This window comes from Acanthaster planci, linkage group LG02 (genome assembly GCF_054643075.1).
Source record: "Acanthaster planci isolate LZ-2023a linkage group LG02, COTS_SCS, whole genome shotgun sequence".
In the NCBI taxonomy this organism is placed as follows: Eukaryota; Metazoa; Echinodermata; class Asteroidea; order Valvatida; family Acanthasteridae; genus Acanthaster; species Acanthaster planci.
The window spans coordinates 23,743,434-23,769,690 of NC_141778.1; the positions used below are offsets into that span (position 1 = coordinate 23,743,434).

The window sequence follows — 26,257 nt, forward strand, 5'->3', positions numbered from 1 at the left end:
AGGTCAATTCATAGTTAAGTGTTTGAAAAAGCAAATGAATTAAATTGAAGAAACACCAAGTCAGTTCTATGGTCTTTATTTGATGCCGTTTTAAGTCCAACAAGAGCGCCCTCTATTCAGTCACTATCCCTGTAACATACATCAATTTTATGGCAACAGAGGGCGCTATCACAGAACAGAAAAAATTTAATCTACACATTCATTTCCCCTCCCCTTGTGAAACACACACTGCACCAAGCTTTTTCGAAGTTTGTTTTAATAAAGTGACGAGTTTGTTTCTTGTACTATGCATTTGAATTTAATGGTGCAGTGTGTTTTTTTTAAATATACATTACCCTGGAAATCAGTACATCTGCTGTCTATTTCAAGAGGTGATTTTGGTATTTTGATTGTTTACTGTCCACTTATAACTGTTGATCTTTTTTTTTAGGCTTAACGCAATAAAGGATTCCCTTTTCAAATAGCTTAGAAATTGTACACAGCGCCATGTTAACAACAGCTTTTAGCAAATATGTGTTCTTTTTGTGTGTAAAAGTCCAAGTTGTGAAGTCTAATAATAGACAGCAGATGTACTTATGAAATAAAATCACACGACAGCGACAACGTACACTTTATTTAGCCAAATGTTTGCACAAATCTACACTAGCACATCATACAGTACACAAATTTATGCCAAAGATTTTCATGCTAAGTTGCATCTGAAGTGTGCATCTCATTTTAACAAAAAAACGAAAAGAAAAGAGACGGCACCAATTCAAGAACTTCCTTTCTTGGTGCACGAATTCAAATACATATATTATGTTCCACAAATGAATCACACCTCCAATGTATCTTAAATCGGGAACATATTTTTGATTCAGTATCCCATTTTAACTAGTTCAAGTGAGGCAGTGTTCCAATTACTTGGTAATGACCGGCAATAACTGCCAGGGCTTCCTCTCCAATACAGGCACGAAGGCGATGCATTCCAGCTATGACTGAACCTTTAAATTAAAATCATAATACCAAAAGTTCATATGATGTGCTAGTGTAGATTGCATGGTTTGTTTAAAATTAATTAAAAATTTGTAGATTGTATGAGCTATTTCAATAAAAAGAAACTGAATAATACGGCTATACCGGTATCTTAGAAAATTAAATTTCAAAGCAATAAAATGAAACCAGGCACATACCAATCTGCCCTTACTGTTTTAGAACCAGACTAAATTAATACAATAAATTCAAACTGTTGTTCATAAGAACAGAGCTTTAAAAAGAGCTGGGGCACTGTAATTTTTCACAGAAATGACAACAAAAAATGTTGGATGCTCAAAGGCTTTCAGGCACGTTCACGATGTGCTTTCCTTTGCACTAACAGTAGATAAAAATGGGGATTTACTTTGATTTGTAAATGGCAACCAAACACTTTATTTCATGAGATGGAACATTTGCATGTGTACTAACTAATGTTTAAAAGTATAACTCTTTAAAATAAAAGTATAACTCTTAAAACTAATTAAACAAGGTCTGGTTCGGGTATTTGTAAATAATATGTGCCTGGTTTCAACACAATTAAACAGGGCAAAATCCATGGCACTAGTCATAAATAACCCTGTATAAAATAAGCATGTTACTTTTAATTTTTCAGGCAAATGCTTGAATCAAAAGTAGCCAAAAACCTCAGAACACTATCAGTTGTTTGACTCCAAATGAGAACTGGCATACTATGTTGTCTTTACAGAGGAGAAGCACATGTATCAATCAAAGTTGAACAGTTTCTGTCCTCCTAATGCCATGGATCTACCCTTTTCTCAAGTTAAGTCCATCCGCTCTTTAAGAGTCCAGGAATCCGGTAGAGACATTAGCGATGGATGTTGCGTCTGTGGCTCATGATGTTGACTCATGGCTTGTAGAATTTCAGTTGATCATCGGCATGCATGTTGGGATTAAAAGAGGAAAAATAAATTGGATTAGCTGAACATATTTTTATTTTGAAATGGCAGGGTACAGGACAATGGACCGGTATTTAATCTTAAATTTGCAGCGAAACGTTACTGGCCATACACCTGTTACTTGTAAATTTCTCTTTTGGAGGCCACAAGTTGGAATATGTCGTTGAAGTGTTAAAATCAGTTGCATTTGTTTTGCCTTAATGGGTTCAATGCTGATGTCATAATGTCATGACTCAGCTTAAAGGACGTTTGATTTAACCCTCTAAATACAAGTTAAACTTTCCACTGGTTGAATTATAAATCTGAGAGCAAAGAACCATTCAGTTCCTTGGAATTTGCAACTGATTTCAAGATTCAAAAAGTTTTATTTACTTTATACATGTAAATAGTCCTTTATTTTGCCTTATTGCATCCATTTCCTGTACCCTGCCGTGTGGAAGCAAATGTCAGAAATTTGCATTTCCGTGCTTGAATTCTTCATTAAAAAATAACAATACATTTAAATTTCTTGATCCTGGCTGACATACAAATCTTTCTTGCTCACATATGATGCAACTTATCAGAAACCAAAGCATTTATCATTGATTGCAGTAAACCAGTATTTTATTGGCTTCAAATGGTTCTGCTGCTGCTTGAAATCCAATTGTAAAGTCACTGTTACAATCTTGGCGTTCAGTGAGAGAGTACGGTCCATTCTGGTCTCCAGGATGAAATTGGGAAATGTACACAGAACATGTACACAGAACATGAAGAAGAGTTGTAACTTCTAAAAGTTTTAAAATCCAAGCTTTTTCCCAAATGGGCAGGACTATGTGTGAATCTAACGTTTGGCTTTTTGTACAAAAAAGTAGCAAACTCTCCATTCATCTAAAAAAAAAAAGAAAGTTTCAGGTCAAAAATTGGGAAATCCAGAGAAACCTGACAAATGATACCCATGTAAACTACATGTAAAGAAGAGTGTGACCTTAACATGTACATGTGTATAAATTTGTTACACCTACATGTACATGTACCATTGATGATATTATACAGGATGATGAATATCTATTTGTAGAAGTCAAACCTTTCATCTACTTCATTAAGATTGTAAGTAAATATAGATGGAGGAATAAAAGCCAAAGAGCAACTCCAATCTTATAACCATTGAAAGCAAAGCAGCATCTCTGTACCAAGGAAGTGCATTAAAATGGCAAATGAGGTCAAAGTTGTGCAAATAGAGTACTGAACATACATGAGTTAATGAGGAACTGAGGGTACATGAAAGCTAAGGGAGTTAACCCTAACACTCTTCAGTCCTCCAACAGGTGAAGGATTGAGGGGGGTTGGAGTTAATGAGGAACTGAGGGTACATGAAAGCTAAGGGAGTTAACCCTAACACTCTTCAGTCCTCCAACAGGTGAAGGATTGAGGGGGGTTGGAGTTAATGAGGAACTGAGGGTACATGAAAGCTAAGGGAACATCTTATTACATGTACCGGCATGTACATGTAGGTGTACATGTATGTACAAATGTACATGACTAATTTTTGACTGAATTTTTTTTAAGGAAATTCTAAAATGAAAGCGACCAATCATATTGCTATCATTTTCAGATATCACTGAAAAAGTCTGATCAAAAAAACCTAATAAGAAAAATCCAATACTTGTACTATTGGTACCTATAAAACAAGATTTCTGGCAGCGTGATGACTTGCACACGATGTGCGCATGGGTGCAATCTTACTGGGAACTGTTACAATCTTTTATCTTTAAGTTTCCGAATTTAAGGGTTGTCGATCTTTCACCAAGTAAAAAATAAAGTGTTCACAGATGGGCAGCCCTGTATTCGTATTTACATGTAGCTGCAGGAGAAAAGAACTCTGGAGAATATTTTTACAGAGACTGCTCCAGCCTCAGCTGGACAAGGATTAAACTCTTAGTGGGAAAACAGAGGCATGCAAGACAGTGGTACACACAATGTAAACAGAGGTTTTGAGGGATGATACCGGTAGGATTGTTATCTGTATGACAACATCTGCCTAGAAAGTTATGACTTTTATTAACGGGAACAGAGCATCGAGGACTTGTATTCTGCAGTTGTAATTTACAATGTCAGAGGGGCACATAACAGGTCATTGTTTAGCTGGTACAGGGATGTGTACAGTGTATATGTGCATGTAATGTAATATGTAATATGTAATAGCATTTAATATGTACATGCTATGGGCACTTAAACAACTTGACTGAAATTTTTATTTCTTGAAAGCAAATTGTGCCGAGATACTAGTAAATGCTAACAGAGGGAGAAGTGTTTTTAAGACCTGGATTTCTTTCATCAAGAAGCAACAGCATCAAGAGTTTGGGTAAGTTGTCATTTTTATGCTGATGTTTAATTTAATTTTGTTGTTCAAATTTCTCTATCTAATGACCCTATGTGTGTCACATGACGTTGCTAAAACAAACTAGGGCGTGGTCTCATTCATACAAATAAGCCGGCCTGGCTTAGGGCCTAAAATAGTAATTATTTTTAAAGAACTGAAAATACAGTGAAACAAAATACAAATAAGTGAATCAGAGTTTAATTTGGGTCAATGTTATTGGAAAAAAATACATACATACTATCTTATTTTGAAAACTGGATAGTTGCCCGCATTTGATAAAAACATTGAGAGACGTGTAGGCGGCCATTTTGGTTGCATATCCTTGATGATTTGATCCATATCAGCGAAGTTATATTTTGTTTCCTCAAGCACGAACTGTGAAGGCAGTGACATTGCTATGTACTGCATTGTATCTTTTAAGTTGGGACATTAGTTTTTAAAGAAACAAAATATGCATTCAAACCATTGAAAAATACAATTTTGTGGGGTGTTCCATTTACCCCAAGTCATTGGGGTAAATGGAACAGCATGTGTGCTGCATAAATGCTGTGTACCATCACTTCCGAAATATACAAAAGGACTTTTTTTTTACTTAAGTACCCAACCACGGTCTTTTCTGTGTTTATGTGATTACAAGACCCAACTGATCAAATTATAGGATAAAATGACTAATATTGTCAATACATTTTATATTTACTATTCTGTAGATTCAGAATGCCGAAAAAGAAAGCTTCTTGGACTCCAACTTACGGGAAGTGGAAACCTGAAGCCATGGAACTGGCCTTAAAGACCGTGAAAGATAATAAACTTAGCTAACGGCAGGCAGCAAAGCAGCACGGAGTACCACAAGCCACCCTCTGCCAACGACTAAAGAAGGGCATCTCGGGAAATGCACGGGCATCAAGACTGCCAATTTTCTCAGCTGAGGATGAGCAAATCCTTGTTCAATACCTCAAGGATATGGAGAGTCTTGGCTTTGGAATCGGTATCAGTGCTGTGTGCAAGTTGGCATTTGAAATGGCAGAGGAAGCTGGAATCCCTCATCGCTTCAATAAAGAGGAAAGAAAGGCCGGTTACAACTGGTAGCAAGGGTTCTTAAGTCGACATCCTACGCTTTCGCTTAGAAAACCAGACGGTCTTGCAGCAGCGAGGGCAGCCATGTTGAACCCCAAGGTTATTGGGGATCGTTTCACCAAACTTGGCGAGGTTTTAACAAGACTGGCTTGAAAGAAAAGCCAGGCCAGATATATAACTTAGTACACACACCTTCAAAGGTCATCTCCACAAAAGAGAAGACTGTTCAGTCGCGAACAAGTGCTAACCGTGGGGAAAATGTTACGGTTCTTATATGCACAAATGCACAAGGAACCGTTCTCCCACCATTCGTCATCTTCAAGGGAAAGCGCTTGACTCACAATACACCACCCGGGACACTCTTTGGAGTCAGTAACTCCAGTTTCATTAATGCTGACCTCTTTGAGACGTGGTTTCGACAAATGTTTATACCCTCACTGCCGCCTGTTCGTCCATTGCTCCTCATCTGGGATCGACACTACTCCCATATAAATATAGCCACGCTCACACTAGCCCGGGACAATTCCATCAGCATCTATTGCCTGGTGCCTCATACAACAAACCATACGCAACCTCTTGATAAAACTGTTTTCAGATCAGTCAAGGTCGCATATAGTAAGAGATGTGAATGATTCATGAGAGAAAATCCCCAACAACAGATTACACGGTACAATTTCTGTGGACTCTTTCGGGATGTGTACCAGCATGTTCACCGTGAGCAATATCATCAGTGGTTTCAAATCCACTGGCATCTATCCATTCAACCCTCAAGCCGTAACTGCAGAGCACATGCAATTCTCTGCTGTCGATACAGAGCTAGAGTTTCAAGAGGCAGATCAGGAGCCAGCTGAAGAGCCCGTCATCATACCAGTAGTCTTGATGGTGACGTCAGCATCGCTACTGCCGATCCTTTGGTTCCTACTGGTGAACAGCCAAACACTCCACCCACGGATGCATCTTCCACTGAAGAGCCAACGGATATAAAAACCCAACCAGAAGATGAAGTACAGCAAATAACGCTAGAAGAGCTCCCTCACTCATCAACCCAGGCTCCTTGCTTTGCAACTCTCTTAAAGAAGCCGGTCATGAAGAAAGTTTTTAAGAAAGGAACTTCAAAACGAGTGACTGAGGCACGATGGCTGACAGCAGATGAAATTTATACTGCAGAAGTGGAGAAACACCAAAAGAAAGAAAGGGAACTTGCTGAGAAGGAAGTCAGAAAAGTAGAAAGAGAGAAGAAGAGATGTATGTATCTGCAGCAGACGCACCATTTTTTTCCGTTTGTAATCATGTCATAGAAAAGTGCACCTCTATACAAACCATGACGTCATGTAGTTGTGTTGGCGCTACAATTGCTGCAACATGTAATATTTGATGTTGCCAGGTGGTATTTTAGGGCAGTACTGGATCAAGTACGTGATTGAAACATTTCAGATTTTTTTTACCTTTGAATGTCGTGGCTCTTGCCAAAAAAACTCAATTATCATAAAAACTTTCAAAACACATGTTGGGTTTAATAACGTTGAATTTGGCACTTATTGATCACTCTGATATTCCGTATGTGTTTATATGTGTAATATATTGTATAATTGCTCCAATGTGTGATTTGTAGTTGTGATTTTTTTGCAGTATTCCCTGCTTTTACCCATTATCAGCGTGTTCGAATTACCCCATAAGGGGAGTTCCATTTACCCGATTGGGACACACGGCCAAGAATTTCCCATGTTTAGCTTCAGAACACACTGGACAAGCAAATTAAAGCAATCCCTGTGTGAATGCAATTAGAATAAAACTATTTCAATAACACTGATTATTCTTCACACTTACGTGTGCACAGTATGCATACATTTTTTTTTTTAAATCTTAGTAATAAAAAACTTTTGTCACTGGACTGAAAAGCCAGGGTTCTCATTTAAAATTATAAACACTTATAAACTGATTTTTCTTGAAAATGTGAGTGTGCAGCCAAGGAAATAATTGACAAATGAAGTTTATTATTCAATTCCAAATAGTTTGTATTTGGAATGTATTAAACACAAGGTTTTTAAGATCAAAGGCCTAAATGTACATGTACATGTACGTCAAAGGTTTGGGGGAAAACAATTTGACATTTGATAAAAAGCACCAAAAATTTTAAATAATCCCTTAGTTAACACGCTGACCATTCTTCTTTTGGCAAAAGTTGCTGATAATTACAGTAACAGCACACAGTGATTCAGTTAAAAACTTCATACACTATTAAGTTCTACTTTTTATACAAATAACTAATTTTCTTCAAAATGGGAAACTCGAACTCCGTCAGCTGAGCTGACACCTTGAAGTGAGGCTATTCCAAGGAGAAAGAGCATTCCCACTTACCGGTTTCCACAATGCACACATACACGTTCTTTGGTGGAAGATCAAGTGAACATTATAAATAAGATTAAAAGAAAATCACTTTTTACCCAAGTTAAAGAAAATCTGTAATTTACAAAATGTTGGTTTCTCTGAAAATACACTTTTTACAGAACAGTAAAATGCGAGTTTCTTTTTTTACTCTTCTCCGATTCAAACTGTATATTTTCCTAGAAGCAAGCTCGGTACATTTATTCCAACTGGATGAAAATGCAAATGGGAAATCTTGGCGTCCTCATCTTAAACTGAGGCTCTTCCAAGGAAAAGACAATTTTCACCAATTTAATTTTAAACTGTTTTGGCATACATGTGTTTCTCTGACAAAACTCATTCATTATGCTGACTTGAAGGCCAGTTCATACTTGGCGTGAGTTGTGATCAACACCATCCACATGTTCATGTAAGCTGATGCCCGGTGAGAACTGCTCCAAGGAGGATTATTCCCTCTCTTTAGAAATACAGGAAATTAAATGCTAAATTGAAAAAAAAAGAAAAAAAAGAAAAAGAAAACAAACCAAGAAACCATATTGTATGGGTCTTTTCCTTCATAAATTCAGCATACATATAGCTGAAAAGAAACAAACATTTGTTTTATCAAGATATTTTCCTCTCAGAAAATTACCGTAATAAAAAATGGTCATCAGAAAGCAACGACATGGATTTTCAACTGAGAACATCATCTCGTTCACAAAAATACAGTATCATTGTTATATCTCAGGATGGTTTGTAACTAGCGGTATATTGGTAGAGAGACATCAACTTTAACTTTTGCTGGTCTCAGTTTACTACTGGGTGGAGAAATGTCAAAGTGATGATCAGTGGCAATCTGCTTTTGGGTGGACAGACGTCAGCTCTGATGATTAAATTCCCCTTGTAACCAGGTGCATGGAGAAATGTCAAAGCAATGACCTGTACCAATGTTCTTTCGTGTGGATGGACATAAGCTCTGATGATTAAATGTCACAAATCTCCACTTGCTATCGGGTGGAGAGATGTCAAAGTGATGAGCTGTAGACATCTACTCTTGGGACGAGGAACATCAAACTCTGATAAACTGTCAAATGTCTGCTTTTATCCAGATGGAGAGGCATTATTGTGATGAACTTCCACGTTTCTCTGCTTGCAACTGGATTGAGCCTTGAGAGACATCAGTGTGACAAACTGTCGCAGGTCTGCATTTCCTACCATACTGGTGGAGTGTCACTGGTTTTCACTAGCCACTAGATGGAGAGAATATGTGCCATCTTGATGGACTGTTACTGATCTCCATTTGCCAGTGGGTGGAACGATGTGACTGTGATGAACTGTCCCAGGCCTCCATTATTTGCGACTGAGAACAGACAGGTACATGTACATTCACCTCAGATCTCCATTTGACACTGGGTAAAAAGACATTATTCTGATGACCTGTCCCAGGCCTGTCTCTGGGTAGAGGGACGTCATTCCTGTCATTGTGACATGATGTGTGTCACAGGCATTCTTGTCCTACAAATATGGGTAGAGAGACAAGTACAGTATTTGCCACTCCATTAGCCACTGGTAGGAAAGACATCTATGTGATGAGCTGTCACAGCAGTCAATTTGTTGTCGGAAAGAATCCACACTTATCATTTTGTTACTGTACATGTACGTACATGGATGCAGTTCAGTTCAACGTATGCAAACTTAACCAACAGATAAACTGTGCTGTGCAATAGTTCTGATGATGGCTGCTTTGTCCACAAGCATTATAGTCCAGAGCTATTTTTTTCTTCTCCAGTAGGCAATTCTGCGAATGGCCATGCATGCTTCATTATTTAGAAATTGCAACAGTCTAAAAATTTAGATTTATTACGTCATGAGGAAATAAAACACCACAAAATACGGTTTCTTGGTTCTTAAAATAACAGCAATAAACACATACATTGTATGTACACAACAGTGGCAAGTCTGCAAATATTATGCAAAAAATCCCAACTCAACTAAAAATTGAATTTAAAAATAGTTGATTACATTCAATTTGCCATTTTAATAGAAATGTTAGAGAATCTTAAGCTCTATTTCAAAGACACCAGGCAGTGCCATCCAACATTTGACTATGAATCAAAGACATGTATGAATTGTGTATAGGGATTCACTATGACACTGAAAATGTAATAACTTCTCTTGATAAATTATGGATGCATTTTACATCCCATGTACAACGGACAATGAAGTCAACAATATTCAAATTTGAATTTACATAATGTGATATGTTCCCACAAAATCTGGACAAAGAAGGTAAAACAAAAATTGACTTTTATAGAATTATGAGTTCTCCAGTTAATTTAGACATCCAATATTTTCCAATTATGTATAATTGACATCATTTGCCCCACATTATAAGCCCATTATAAGTTCTTGGAGTTCTTTCCAAGATACACTGCATATGCATGTGTGAGATTCAAGCATATGCTTGGAGCAAATCCTGTCATCAATTTAGATTTTCTCACGATACTGTTAAAACCAATTTCCGCATCATGAAAAACTTCAATCTCCAATTACCGGTAGCAGTCACTGTTGATCAAACAATTGTAATCCCACTCTGAAATATAACCATCTCTCCCATAAAAAAATGCTTTGAGTTGTTTACAAAGGACATTGGAACTGACTAATGATACTGGTACCGGTACTTTTGATACTATTTCCGGGGCCAATTTGATAGCGCTGCTTCAGCAAAAATTTATTTAAGCGTGAAAAAACCTTGCTTGAGAAATCAGGTTACCAGCCAAAACTTCTTGTGATGTATATTGTTTTGGAGTGCTATCTACCTATCTTTTGGTTAGCATGACAATCACAGCTGGTAACCTTTGTTTATTAAGCAAGGTTTTTTCATGCTTAAGCAAAGTCTGTGCTTAAGCAGCTCTATGAACTTGGCCTTAGCTGATCTAGAGGTTATTCTTTGTTCAAGTATGAAGCAGTTTAAGCCAGTAGGCACTGTACATGTACATGCACCAATGCAGCATTAGCCACTTGATAACCAGGGCCTGGTTTACCGAAACCGTTTTATCTTGCAACTCATCTCTGCCAAGATGTGCTTAAAGATTGATTTCATTTTACCAAGATGAATCAGAACAATTTGATGGCCATTTCATGTTTCTTTTATCCATTAGATGAAACAGTCACTGAAGTGAAACGTGCAAAGCCAATTTCTTGAATCCACTTGCCTACAAAGAGCACTGACTTTCTCAAGAAAAAATACTTGTATTACATAATTTGAAAAAACGTGGGTGTTGGCATCAAGTTTAATGTTGTAAATAAGCTATTTTTCACTAAAGCTACTCAAAATCAATCCTACAGGTAGGGAGAATTGCGAGTAGTCCTTCCTAAAATGCATTTTGGCATTTTTCACAGTACTTCATTAATTACAGATCTAGTCTTGATTGATTTTGATTTTGTAAACTGTCCCCCCCCCAAAAAAAGGGCCATGCTTTACTGGTGTATTTCACTTTGGGGAGACAAAAGACCAATTTCACAATAAACATGGCAGTAGAGCTGAAGTGTATGATATGTATTCATTCTGGGTAAAGACCAAAAAAGCCTTCATTGTCAGTATTCCAAATAATAAACAGACTGAGGCAGATTTGGAGGGGAAAATATTTCCAGGTGTATGAATATGTATCAACATCTCCGACAAGAGACACCAAAAGAAGAAGAAAGGGACTGTCAGAAGGAAAGACTGAGTACAAGCAGTCAGGAGGAAAGGCTGAGGGTAGAAATGGAAACAGATAATTAGGACTGTAGACCTCGTACTGCACGTGTACCTCTAGAAGTCATCGAATTGACAAAAGGGAGACAGGTTAATGGTAAAGCTTAGAGTGACTTTAATGTGCTGCAAGAGGTGAACTGCTAGACCTTTGGGGTAAGACCAACAAGGTTTTCATTATGATATGTTCTGGTACCACTGAGAAAAAAAATTACTTGGAAAAAAATTGATCCAATATGAGATCAATGCAGAATTAGCATTGCATTACAGGAAAACTGATACCAAATACCGGTAATGCTTTTTGTTAAACACTGCTGACTTCTTTTTCAGACGATCTCATACTGTCATCAAATCTTGCGACATGAAGTAACTGAAATTTGTATTTAATATTAGGACTGTTGAATTAAAAGTGAAGGACACTGTCTCAGTTGTGAAGGAACAATAGCCAACCTGGTTCACATTGCAGGTATTATGTGTAAACTAACTGTACATGTAGCTTGACCATCATTGCATGCATCCAGTAGCAGTGATGCCGAAAACTCAAGCCTTGCTGGATTGCTACACTTGGAAAAGGATACTAAATACATGAAAACCGAATACATAGATCAGGCTGAGATGTAAATCAACTTGTCCAACTTAACTCACAAAAAAAGTTTTGGCAATGTGGGTAGCATGTTTTTCGTGTCAAGTTGGACAGGACAGGGAAGAAGGCTTACAATCAAATGCACCGTCTGTTTGATCATATTTTATTTCTTTCGTGGACCAAAGTGATCACACATCGCCTGACAGCAAATCTGATGTTTCCTGTACAATGCAGTCATGTACTCACATATCCCACATGCATGGTACCCAATACACAAAGTCTGACCCAGCCAGAGCTGGCATCACATGTGTATGGCAATATCACATTGCACTGTCACTCATCTGATTCCGAGTTGACATGGATGCATAGAAATACATGTACAAGGTGCTCGTTACACCAGGTACCTGACTATAATGCGAAGGAAAAACTGTTAAGAGAAACCATGTCTTTCGTCGTGTTTGCAAACTCAGTCAAAAACAATCGTGTTGAATTGACAGATTTCCCTTTAAATTACTAAAACAGACCGAGATCAGGCCTTTGATGATATATTTCAGGAGTAAAAATGAAATGTTTAATATTAAGAGAACATCTCCACTTTCCACAAATAGATCATTTTTATGGTTATATTAGGGGACTGCCAAAGAGGCAACTTCACAGTATTGTGTACTCTATAAATGTATTTGCATGCTGATAACACTTTGTTCAGCAACACGTCATTTAAAAGACGGTCGGGAAATCAGAAACTAAGGACAGACCACATACTAATAGCAGTCATGAAGAATCTCTGAGGGCGTTGGGGAGGAAACAGAGACCGAGGAGGTCAGACTGCATTCTGATGGCAGTTATGAAGAATCTCTGAGGGCGTTGGGGAGGAAACAGAGACCGAGGAGGTCAGACCGCATTCTGATGGCAGTTATGAAGAATCTCTGAGGGCGTTGGGGACGAAACAGAGACCGAGGAGGTCAGACTGCATTCTGATGGCAGTTATGAAGAATCTCTGAGGGCGTTGGGGAGGAAACACAGACCGAGGATGTCAGACCGCATTCTGATGGCAGTTATGAAGAATCTCTGAGGGCGTTGGGGAGGAAACACAGACCGAGGAGGTCAGACCGCATTCTGATGGCAGTTATGAAGAATCTCTAAGGTAGTGGGGTGCAGACAGCAAGGAGGAGAAACCAACTACTAAAAGTAGTAAGGCAGAAACTCTCAGGACAGAAAAAGAAAGACACAAGAGAAAAGACACAATAGCAAGAGAAGTGCAGTGTAAGCAGTCAGCAAGACCCAGAGACTAGGCAGAGAAAAATTGGGGGGGGGGGAAGTAAAGGAAGAAATGCACAAAAAGGTCACAATTCTACAGGAACAGCTCTCATCGGGTACTTTGTTGGCACCTCCCTCCCAATTTTAAGGCTCTTGTATGTATATACATGTACATGTGTATAAAAATAACATTTTTCCATATACACTGACGGGTTCCACAAAAAAAGGATGACGCAGCTGGTAGTAAGTACATGTATTCTGACAGCCTGGTGTGCATGTGAAAATAATATTTACAGAAATTTAGAACCAGATTATCTGGATGATTAAAAATATGCATGTCCGGAGTACTGCAGACATTGATAAGTGAAAAGCTGAGTTTCTGCAATTATACAAATCCCCACGCTGAAATTTATACAGGTGTGTACATGAATGAACAGACAACCCAACAGGCAAATCTTTAGAAACATTTTCATATCAATTCCTTTTTGCTCCTTTTTCAATGCACCACGCAACTGCTCAAACATCCCCCATTGGAGTGATACATGGAAACAGCGGACTTTTTTCAATTTTTATGTCATAACTAACAAATGCGGCAAAAATTTTTGTCGTTAATCGAGTATTATTTTTCTTTGAAAAAGCGTTGATTAAAGACCGTCATTTTTTTGATAAACTTCAAGACTCTCTCCAGTTTTTGTTCAAATTTGTGTCTAAAATCACTTTTTCCACTAATATTTGCTGTACTGCCCTTTTTCAACTCGCCATAACTTTCTCCAGCGCCCTCCTTTGACTTTGTTAATTGCAGTCGACTCAGTGATTCCTAAGCCGACTATCGATGCAAAATTTATTGTGATTGGCCTATGTTAACCGCCATCCAAATGAAGATAAAGAATTTCCAGCCAATGAAATAAACTCTAAAATCCATGGTCAACCAGTACTCAACACATGCTGTATGCATATACGGCCGCGCGTGCGTGTACACGTGGCCGTGGAAAGACATCACATGTGCATCACCGAAGTTGTCAGCGAGAACAAAATACTCCTTGTAAGGTTTTTTTTACTCCTTCCTTGATGCAAATGTTAGTAACCAAGTAGTATTAACTATCCTTATTTGTTCTTGTAAGAAGTGGTTTGTCTTAAATTTGGAACTTTTCTCATTTACAACAAGGCTTCGGTCCATTCCAGAGGGACGTTCTATTTTAAAGTAGGGTTGCTTGAGAAATATGGCACGTGGCAGTACATTTATGAATAGGTCTAGGGCATCTATTTTCATTGAACAAGGGACAATTTTAAGGTTGTGGGGGAATACTACAGACATTGTATTTGTATCCATTCAAGTTTTGGCTTTTTTAGCAATTATTATATTTGCTTACTATTTACAGGGATGGATTTGAGGCCAAAGAAAAAGGTGAATTATGTTGCTTTAGACAGGGGCTTGACTGAAGGTGCTAATTCTATGCCTGCCAGGGTGGAGAGAAGAGAAACTTGGCCTCTTGGAAAGCTGTGGAGATTAGAGGTTATTGAAGAAAACGATGAAGTAAAAGTGCACTACCTTGAATGGCCCTCAACTTTTGATGAGTGGTTGCCAAAAGAAGTTGTGGAAATGCCAGAAGATATTGAAAGAGGAGATGCTTGTGGACACTTAAAACAGCAAGTATACATGCAGGTAAGATCTTGACTTTGAAAAAGAAGCAAAGACACATAAATTCAGCCTCACCGTCTAACAATTATGAAATCAACATAACTTATTTGGTTATCTCATTGTGTCATTTTTTGTAGGTGAAGGAGAGCCTCAACATTGCCCATGGATACAACTCAGAGATCACCCTTAAAGTGCCAGCCCAAAGAGAGGTCATCAAACAATTTCTTGAGAACATTAATGCAAAGTTATCAAAAACAGTGAGGGGGAAGGGACATCTACAGAAGTGATTTTATTCACAGATCTAATGTTTTGGGGATGACTGGTATTGCAGAGTGAACAACAGGGCTGGAGACTTTGCTTTCATTCGTACGGAAACGCTTTGAGTTCTGGTTGTACAAGAGAAGGTGTCTCACTGAATATACAAAGGAGTTGAAACCCAAACTTGTGCACTGTGGATTTATCTTGGCACTTCGGTATGTGAAAGACCTTGGAAACCACCTCGACCTGGACTATCTGAGCCTAATGTAAACTCACAATGGCAAGTAAATGTAAGCACATTTACTTGCCATTGTGAGTTTACATTAGGCTCAGATAGTCCAGGTCGAGGTGGTTTCCAAGGTCTTTCACATACCGAAGTGTAATCCTTTCATTAAAACTTGCCTTGACGAATGTGGTCTCTATGCCAAATGATGATTGGATTATTCCCATCAACAAGTATGCCATTTTTTAAATCCTTAACAACAAACCTGGGACCGTAGAAAGTGATGACTACGTGTTATCTGTTATAGAGCGTGCCTTAGGGTCACATGATGATTCCATGTCCACTAAGTGCATTGACAAACACATAATTGGGTCGGTAAAAAGTACACTCAAGTACTTTTTACACCAATTCAAAACTTGTTCGAGGAAAGGGGGTCCACAAAAATCTAGCTTATCTGGAAAAATTGAAGGAGTCCATAAACAAATTACGACTGGGCGGTGAAAAAGAAAACTTGAGAATGAACTGGATGAGTGGAATGCCAAGAGGAGAAAGGTTGTGGAAAATGAACTAAAAGTGGCCAAAAGAGAACAAAACTTATTGAGAAAACGCAACCGAAAAATGGCAAAAAAAAACGGTGAAGAAGGCTCAGAAAAAATTTACAGGTACAAGAAAAATCCAAAGCAAACTTATTCTTACTCATATTGTAAAAAACCACAGCATATTTTATTGGAATCCGTGAAGGAAAAGATCGACATGTAACAAAAGGAAGGATACATCCCACAACGACTACACCTTAGCAATATATATGGAAATATTATTGACCTATCGGCCCCTGTTTTTGGACCACAGGTTATGAAGAAGCCTTCCCTTATAACAATAGAAAAAGCCATCTTTTTGAAAGACTTTTTTTGTCTGTCAGATGTATCGTATTCTCAAGATTGCAGCATACTTGCAAGAATCTTTTTGCATGTTTATAAAGTGTTATTGTGAGTAGAATACAATATTAACTGAAGTGTAGATCTGTTGTAAATGTAACATGTATAAGTTCCGTGTATTTATTCTAAACCCCATAAACTACAGTTGTGAACATTTAATGTTTGTGAAGAGTTTTTCGGCCAATTAACCCTAACCCCCTAGGGACCATTGAAATCCTGCATAACCTTGTTTGGTTCAGCGTGGTTAGGGTTAAGGGATTCAGACTGCCCTTTATGTTTCTACTAGCTTAGTAGTCTTTCCGTGGTTTATCTATCTTGCCTTGGATTAAATTTAAAGGATTACAAAAGTGTGTGATATTTATACATTGTACCATCTGAACAATTTCAAGCAAGTAAACAATTGATGTATGTGCGCATGAAAGAACTTGACTATAAATCCCACAATTTAAGCACATAATCTTTCCGATAGTAAAGTAGGGTAATCTCTTTTAATTCTGCATATTTAAAGATTTGTTGTGCAGTAGAATACGATGTTACCTGAAGTGTAAATTTGTTGTAACATTTTTAGGTTTTCATGTATTCATTCTCAACTCCATTAACTACAATCAACAAAGTTTAATATTTGTGAAGAGTTTCTGATCAACTGAGTGATACAGACAACCCTTAACCTTAACCCTCCTCAGTCCTTCACCTGTTGGAAGACTGAGGAGTGTTAGGGTTAAGAGTCTTTCCATGTTTTATCTCTCTTGCCTTTGATTACTTAAAGGATTACAAAGTGTGTGATACTTATACATGTATTTTGTATTTTTTACATTCCGAACAATTTCAAGTTTGCAATTGACGTTGTGTGTGCTCAGATTTTAAGTTTTTTCCCCAAAATTGCAATGTTTGGAGCCGAGTTTGAAATATTCAAAAGGTATTTTTCTTGCCGTACAAGAGGTTGTTAGGCTTTTCAGAGTGTGACAAAATGCTTTTGTGTCGAGAGGAATCAAGAGGTCGTGTTATTTTATTGTATACTACTTTTCCAAACCACTACACTGTTCTCATATATTTTTAAAACACAATTTTCTATATAAAGTATGAAAAGAATAAAAGCATGAATTTAAAAATGTGTGGATGGGTGGATAACAGAAGCATGACCTTCGAATAATGTTTGGCCCCACACCCAGATGCATTCTTGCTGGACTAAGCTACCCCTAGCCAAAGTGGTACAACCTGCCCTGCCTGCACTGGTCTTCAGAAGTTGTATTTACACAGTAAGCAAGGCCAAAGACCAAGTGATAAGGGGCTGGGGTACACCTAGAGCAGTTTTGGTCGGAGCGTCTTTATTATGGAAGGAATTGATATGCATATATATATGCATATGTACATGCTTTACTAAAAGAGGTTATAAAAACACATGTGAAAATAATGTTATGAAGGAGTTTAGATTGGAAATTAGGGAAGTCAGTTTGAAATCGTGGCTCTTTCCTTGCCTTCCACCTCTGCAGCCTTGTTTTATAAACCCACTCATGAATTGCATTTTCAATGCATACCTGACTCTGATTCTGCAAGTTTTCAGTGGAATACCTGTGTTACTCTCCCACCTTAAAACTGAACATTTCTTCACCGTCATTCATAATCATCCTGTAAATTGTGCTGAATGTGCTACTGGATGAAGAGTTTCGAAGACAAATACAAAAAACTAGCTTCACGTTAAAAGAACAGACAGAATACTCCAATATCAGCTATCCCTCAGTCTCAACTGTCCAATATTTTTGCAACTTGGACTGGATGTACACACTCATTACAAGTGCATGTACATGTACCTTATTTTATGTTCTGTCAAATGGAAGTTTAAACAGCTTTATCTGGCAAGTCCTTTAATCATCCAATTCAAACTGTAACTTTCACAAAACTGTTTGGTTCTTGAATTCTATAGCATTTCTAGTCCCAAACTTGATGAAACTGAAGCTGAGAGGTACATATATGTCAGAAGGAAAATGGTTTTTGTTTTAATGGCGCTTTCAGCAACTCAGGCTATTTGCGCCAATAACTGTACGTTTATTCATACACTATTAATCAGCATCACATTACGGAGTCAGGAAGAAGGTCCAGTTTTAGAGGCAGGAGGAAACCAGAGTACCTGGAGAAAACCTGCGAGAGCGAGTATGGACTGGAAACCAAATGCACTTAAAGCCTGGGCCAAGCCAAGACTCAAACCTGGGCCTCATTGGTGCAAAGCGAGGAAAGAACCGCTACACTAACCCGCTCCCCCCCCCATGCTGCTTATTATATGGCCGGTAACTTTTAACACATGCACATGATTTAGTGACACTAGATTATATTTAATGTAAGTCTTACTCTTAGACCCCTCTTACAAATTTTGGTCTTGTACGAGAACTGTAAATCCTTGTTTGGGGGTTCTGTTCTCAAGAATTTTTCCTAGAAATTGGCTTTAGTCAATCAAGATTTCTCACTACATTTTGGGTGCTTAACAGTGGTTTCACAGTTATTTTTAATGTTTTTCCATAAGTATTGTTTGCTTATATGTGTTATCTGGTACTGTTTTCTTTAAATCACCAACTGATCTCTTTTGCGTTGGTTGCATTTCCTTTACATTTAAGAGGGAATGGTTTTGAGTGGCTATGGCATTGTTAGATTTATTGGGGGCTTCAGACTCGGGTTACATGAGCATAGGCCTAATCGCAAGTCAGATTTGTTTTTCTTAAAACAATCCCAAAAAAATCTCGCTCACAAAGTGTGGCATAAAAAATCATATGTTTCGTTGCCAAATGTCACATATGAAAGATCGTTTCATACTTCTGTGATCTGCAGAAGTTTCAGTAATTGTTTTTATCTACATGTAGGTCAGGGTTCAGATATATCTGAACATTTTAAACAAAACACAATTTAATTTTAAAGCTTCAAATTTTTGCCAGTACCTAACATAACATGGACAAATTTCTTATCATTTGATTCATAAAATCATGCCCTACATGTATCCACTCACCACACCATCTAAACAGACAGCTGATACTTTTTAAACGTGTTGTTCATAAAAAAAACTTTGGTCGACCTTTCACTTTTTCATGCACCGGTCTTATAAAAATGCATGTGTGGGTCTCTGCGAAGAATTTTGCAATTTGACTTCATGAGAGCGGGTGCTGCAGACTGACTGTTCTGGGTTGAAGTTGTACACATACATGATCTATGTGTACAGAGACTTCCTTATCCAAATAAGGGGGTCAATTCTAAATGTTATGTAATTTCTAAATAATAAAAATCAAATTGTGAAAATGAAATCAAAAAGCGTGATTCCAAGAACAACGGTAATTAGACAAATATAGAAATGGATAGCAAGGATTTAAACTCTACTTGTTGGCACATTAGTGTCTTACTAAAAGTACATGTATGCTACCATAGTACCTTTGTATTCAATGGCCATGCTAGACAAGAGTTGCATTCCTATGCCAGGATAATATATTCATGCACACTGAATGGCTTCATTCACTACCTAATTAGGCCCATATGAGTTAACCAGAATGATTGTTTGGGGGTTCACCCAACAATGAATATATTGTTTCTCTACCCCTCATTAGCACTGCAGATTTCTTTCCCACCTTTAAAACTGAACATTTCTTCACCGTCACTCATAATCATCCTGTAACTTGTGCTGAATGTGCTACTGGATGAAGAGTTTCGAAGACAAATACAAAAAACTAGCTTTACGTTAAAAGAACAGACAGAATACTCCAATATCAGCTGTCCCTCAGTCTCAACTGTCCAATATGTTTGCAACTTGGAATGGATGTACACACACTCATTGCAAGTGCATGTACATGTACCTTATTTTATGTTCTGTCCAATAGAAGTTTAAACAGCTTTATCTTGCAAGTCCTCTAACTCTTAAAAATCAAACTGTAACTTTCACACAACTGTTTGGTTCTTCAACCCTAATCCCCTAGGGTGTATGTAAAATCGTATTGAAATTGTAGGATTTGGGAGTGTTAGGGTTAATTCTATAGCATTTCTAGTCCTAAACTTGATGAAACTGAAGCTTAGAGGTATGCCAGAAGGAAAATGGGGCAAAATTTTCCTTTGTATTCAGTGGCTGTGTTAGACAATAGTTGCATTCCCATGCCAGGATAATATATTCATGCACACTGAATGGCTTCATTCACTACCTAATTAGGCCCATATGAGTTAACCAGAATGATTGTTTGGGGGTTCACCCAACAACGAATATACTGTTTCTCTACCCTTCATTAACACTGCAGATTTTAGTTTCAGGAAACTTTGGTATCATTTTGAGCAATTAGTAAAAAGTGAACGTAATATGAAAATTAAGTCTATTTGCCTATTAACACTTCTTCAATGTCAAATTCAAGTATGTGTAAGTTCACAGTCCATAAATACACAGTACAAGCAGCTTATGGTATAATATATTGAGCAAGAAAGATTTGTATCTTACATGCATAATCTTCAGGGTTTTTTAATTAATCAAAACTTACCACCAGTGGCACGTTGGTACATGTAACATACTGGAATGAAATGTTAAATTTCATTGATAACAGCAAATGCAGGACTATCCCTTATTTTATCGATAATCTAATCATTCATCATTCTCCAAAGACAGATGGAGATTGGCCAAATCAGAGATAAATATTAAAGATACTTCAATGAACTTCACGTTTTAATCTTCAGAATTGATCTAATCTTTGCAATTTTCGTTTTTGCGATTTTCCAAGATAGAAAGTACATTAAAAGGAAAGCTTTTCACTGAATTTTTCGGGCTGTCAGATGACCGAAATCTTATATTATTTTATTATTTTTCTAATTCAAATATTCAAATGCAAAACTCATGAAAACGATGGGAGAATTTTCTGTTGTCATAAATGAGAAAAATTGCACTGTGGACACTTGTTTCAAGCAGACTCAAATGAAAACGACAGAAATCTTTCGATTCAAAAATTAACTTATTCCTTACAAAATTTTAAATGACAAGATGTATTGTTCATCTCTAACTCATGACTGGAGATACTCCCAGACATGAAAAGCTATTACAGTGATTAAAATGTACAATTTTGTACATTATTGCAACTGATTTTGTATATGGATGGTTCATCAACAATCTGCAGGTCGGTACAACCGAATTTTCGGATATTTGATCGAATTGAAGGTCGAATATCCAAATAGTGAATTATTCAAATCGACTCAGCCCTACAGAAGATTGAGATGATTTTGGTCTCGTGAAACTTTGGCCTCCGTCTACGTCACAAAATACAGCACTGTACAACCAGATACAGCTGTAAACATGAAAACTGATGCCAAATCAAATCTCTTTTATGGAATAATGAATTCCAAATCGGGACCAATTGGACTCATGGTTTCCAGCTGCTTGACATCAGGGGATGTAATGGTGGTCTATCAAGTGCATAATAACCACCACATCTGAGCATGTACAGGGTTTAAATTGTTCAGATATATGCAGCTTCTTTCACACATACATCAGATTTTAGTTTAAGAGAAACAGTGTGTCGTCCACTCCATCATGCATGTACGTAAGAGAATCTGTACAAATATTTTGTGAAGACCACTCGTGTTCACATTTCAGATTTGAAATTTATTTGGAAGTTGGAAAAACAAAGAACTCAAACTGGGCCAATGGACCGTGGTCAATATTGGATGTACACTGTAATGTAGCAGTTCATGTCAAGAAAAAACTTGCTATACTGTCTGCTGGGACTTCTGGTAAATTGGTAGATGCAGATCTAACATTTAACTGTCCTTGTTTCCAGTCAACTTTTTGCTCGAAAAGGTGGCATTCAGGTTCTCAGTAACTTGCCAGTGCCTTCAAAATGTACCCGCAGGTTTAGCACAATTTGCCGAATTTGAGAAGGCTTTTACACCCCGACGTCAATAAATTCATAACACTGTACAGTCAGTGTTGTTTGAGAGGTCTCAAACAAATTCACAAGCTTACTTCACTGGGACTCGAACTAAAGACCTCCTCCTTCAAGTACAGACATATTAAGCACTGGAACACAGTGTAATATGATAATATGATGTAATATCTTTGGAAGTGGTTTATGTCATTGAAAGAACATCAGTGCTATTGGGTTCCTCCACAGTAAGGGATTTGGAGGATCTGGGATAGTTAGACAACATCCACTATGATGAAACTAAACTTAGACCTGTGTACAACGAGTACATGCCATTGTGGATTTGATGGAGTGGAGCACACTGGATGCCATAAGCTCAGTACATGTAGCTCACCTTGTGAAGTCACTATCCTGTCAGTTTGACAACATCTTTGACGTCTTGCACACATCTTAGGTAATGGGAAGAATGTGCATCTTCTTGCTGGCTTTCCTCGAGAACCACTCAACCTGACAACAGAACGAGAAAAGTTATTCTCTCACTGGAAAATGTTACGATGAAGCAGACAGGTTTACTCTGATACCCATTCAAGTATGGCAAGGTCTACATGTACTTCATTTCATAGGGCTGAGTCAATTAGAATAATTCACTATTTTGAATATCTGACTCTCAATTCGTTTGAATATGTCCAAATATTTGGTATTACCAACCGGCAGATTGATTGAACAAAATCAGATGCAAGAATGCACACAATTGTGTATTATAATTATTAATCACTACAATAGCTTCTCAAGTCTAGGAGTATCTCCATATAACGATATAACGATTTAGCAAGATTTCAGAGACGAACAATACTTCTTACACTGTTGAAAATTTCTATTCCTTTTAAATATTTAACTGAATAATTTACTTTTTGAGTCACTCCAAGATTTCTGTTGCTTTTCATTTGAATCTGCTTGAAATAAGCCTCCTTAATGTAATTTTTCCCATTTAAAACAAAAGAAAATCCCCCTTCCTTTTATGAATCATTTTTCATATGAAATATACAAATTTGGACAATAATAGTCGAATATTTGATGATCAATCGAAAATTTGGATAGGCCTATTTGGCATAGCTCTACAATTCCAATCTTTTTACGGCAGCTGTGGCTGGGATCAAACAAATGCACGGCCCTTCGAGTGCCCTAACTGACTGCTAAGCAACAAGGTTACTTGGTCTCAACAAGTGAATTGATATGTATATGATATCAGATTCTGTACAATGCCAATGTTTCAACAAAAGTGTGACCAGATGATGGCCAAATCTACGATTCAGTTTGGGCTATATATGTTGAATTCAATGTTTTAAGAGTAAATTCATTCTAAATTTCAAGTTGAATCGACATTCTTCCACATTTGTCTTGGAAATTCTTGAAATCAGCATTTTTAATGTCGAATTAAGAGTTTAGACATTAGATTAAAAGTTTAAAATGCACGACTAAACACTAGCGATGGCCAGTTATAGTTTTTGCAGCAACTCAGGAAAAAGTGCAATAGGAAATGCGTGTATAATGCCCACGTTATTATGCATTTGATCCTTTGTGTAAAATGTATACTTACGTGCTTTCTTTTCCGACATTCGCACGGCGTTGACGAAGGTTGCGTCGGCATTTTGGTCTTTTACGTTCAGTTCTTTAAGACACATACTCACTAAAAGTCGAAATTCAGACTGTCTTGTCGAGGAAAAGTAGTATTAGCCGACAAATGTTACTCTATTCTGCTATTAAACATTCGAGACACATTTCACGGCTCTTTCGCAACACACGCCATTGCAGTTCATAATGCGCGCGCATTTTTGAGCCACGTGCTAATGCGGGCTGACTGGTTCCCAGTTCCGCCATTAGCTGTGAACTGATGTCACGACTGAAAGATGACCGGGAACCAACAATTAATTCTAGTTCAATTAAGTTCGTTCTTTTCTCTTTTTTTTCAAGAGGGGTGACCAAAACCAGTAACAAGCATTTGCACTGAACAAAAACTGCAGTTACCGTGTGTTTGTGTGTTATTTGAAAGCTTAATTTCAACACCCAAGTCTACTTCCTGCTAATAGATGATGAACACATGAACGCACGCAATTAATTCGTATAATATACAAATAAAATATTATTTTATTCTAAATTACAAGCAGTTAATGGTGGTGAAAAACTTATTTTTTCTGTATTTGCCTAACAACAGAATGTATGAAAGAGTCGTTTTGGAAAAAGCAACAAGGCTAAACTATGAAAAGCGAATGCAACAGAGCAGTTATGCAGTCAGGGGGTTGGGGGTCAACCCAATTCCCGACTGCCTTTCTTTACGTTATTATTCAAGCGGCCTAGATCTAAAGGTTGGAAGCCCACCAGAAAGCATGTTGACTTCGTTTAGGTCTTATTTGCGTTTTCGGTTAAGGACGTTGTTGAGGCCTGCGTTTCTTTTTAACCAAATCTGCTTGTAAAACTATAGCGGGCCTATTTACACATATAAAACGCAAAAAAGAAAATTTCGTCATGTAATGAAGAGACTCTAACACAGTAAAATACATTAAGCACGTGTGCGATTTTGTTTGGGTTTTTCTTTTTTTGTGGGTGGGAGGTACTTCATTTCATGAGAAACTATGTTTTTGCTACAAAAAATGTGGACTCATTTGGTAATGAAACCTAACAAATGAACTGTTCTCCTCCAAATCCCAAGCAAATATGTCATAAACTACTGAAGGTCAACATTTCTTACAGCTCGATGCATCTCAGTTTATACCTGGAACCAGTGAAGTGCGTAGGCCAACGTTTCTTCAAGGTGACAGGTATGAGAAGGGTCGCTTATGTTGACGTTGAGCAATTTTTAATTCTCGGGGTTCTTGCACCGTATTTGTTTTGTTTCATAAGTAGTATTTTTATCAGGCTATAGGCAGAAGCGTATCCACAGCCTAGTTGACATATACGGATTTTACCTGTAATGATTGTCAGACAGGTTTTTTCCATCCTTGTAAGAATCAGCCTCAGCCCCTCCACAAGAGGGTGCTAATGCCATTTCAGTGTTAGCGCCGTTTTCGATTCCAAAAATATCAGGGCGGATCCAGGATATTTGCGGGGAGGATATGCATTGTACAAAAGAGAGAGTGATTGTGTAAAAAAAATGGCATTGAGAGGGAAGTTATATACCCCCCCTCCCCCATTCACTGGATCCGTGCCCAAATATAATGAAAATAAACATGACATTTCGGGGGAACTTTTTAACTTTTCATTTTGTGAATCACGTTGACAAACATTGATACAGAGGTCATCATATTGCTGGCATCATTACTGGAGTGTTCACTCAGTGCAGGGCAGGGGGATCCCACGACCAGTTTTCACAGTTCAACTTTGTGCTCGTCTCGGCACTGTCATTTGTCTCACTGTGCTCAGTGGCTATATGTACCAATAACATCATCATTCCCTTGACACCTGTAGTCGTTAGGGGGTGCCATTGGGCAGAGGAAGCTAAGATCCTTTGCCGTGCTGGTCTGTCTGCAGCCTGTATTAAGAGGCCCCTCAGTCTCATGGTCATACCCACTCAAATTCTCTACGAAATAGAGCATTTTGTGGCCCATCAACTTAAAAATTTGTAGAAAAGACAGGTTTAGGCAAAGAGAATACCAGCTTGCGTCTGAGTGAGATTTGGAGAAATTGGTGCCTGAAAACGGTCTAATTTTTTTTTAGAAGTGTAGGCATCGATATTTCAAAATGGGCTTCACGACTGCATTTTAGGGGTGACCTTCTGTGGAAATAAATATCTTCAAAAGTCATCGGTTAATTAATGGAAATTTGAAAAGAAGATGAAAATCAAAAACTAGGCTTTAATTTGATGTGCGTCTCGAGTACCTAAGAAACTCGTGAGTATTTTTCCTGATTTTTTGAAGTTCGGGTATTTATCACTGTTGGCTATGGCAGATTACTAAGTGGCCTGCACTAGTAACGCCCTCTATCGCAAATATAACTCGTCGTAGTCTGATGTCCTGCCCCTG

General features: G+C 37.7%; 1 protein-coding gene and 1 long non-coding RNA gene across 2 annotated transcripts; one reads left to right on the forward strand and one right to left on the reverse strand.

The window, feature by feature from the left end:
* Nucleotides 1–452: 452 nt before the first annotated feature.
* On the reverse strand, nt 453–24,058 carry LOC110984066 (uncharacterized). Its single transcript, XR_002598823.2, has 3 exons — nt 23,839–24,058; nt 22,636–22,748; nt 453–1,885 (listed from the first exon to the last, which is right to left on the reverse strand). It is a non-coding gene; the product is annotated as an uncharacterized LOC110984066 (long non-coding RNA).
* On the forward strand, nt 5,005–6,442 carry LOC147800047 (uncharacterized). Its single transcript, XM_087133799.1, has 3 exons — nt 5,005–5,082; nt 5,415–5,776; nt 6,069–6,442. The coding sequence occupies exons 1-3, from the start codon at nt 5,005–5,007 to the stop codon at nt 6,346–6,348; spliced, it is 720 nt and encodes a 239-aa protein (XP_086989925.1). The 3' UTR covers nt 6,349–6,442.
* Nucleotides 24,059–26,257: the final 2,199 nt, after the last annotated feature.

What these genes read in the sequence shown, in the direction of transcription:
- LOC147800047 (XM_087133799.1), top strand. Translation starts at nt 5,005, where the DNA reads ATGCCGAAAAAGAAAGCTTCTTGGACTCCAACTTACGGGAAGTGGAAA. An exon ending in TGGAACTGGCCTTAAAGACC is followed by an intron (nt 5,083 to 5,414) that starts GTGAAAGATAAT and finishes GCTTTCGCTTAG; the next exon opens with AAAACCAGACGGTCTTGCAG. An exon ending in GCTGACCTCTTTGAGACGTG is followed by an intron (nt 5,777 to 6,068) that starts GTTTCGACAAAT and finishes GATGTGTACCAG; the next exon opens with CATGTTCACCGTGAGCAATA.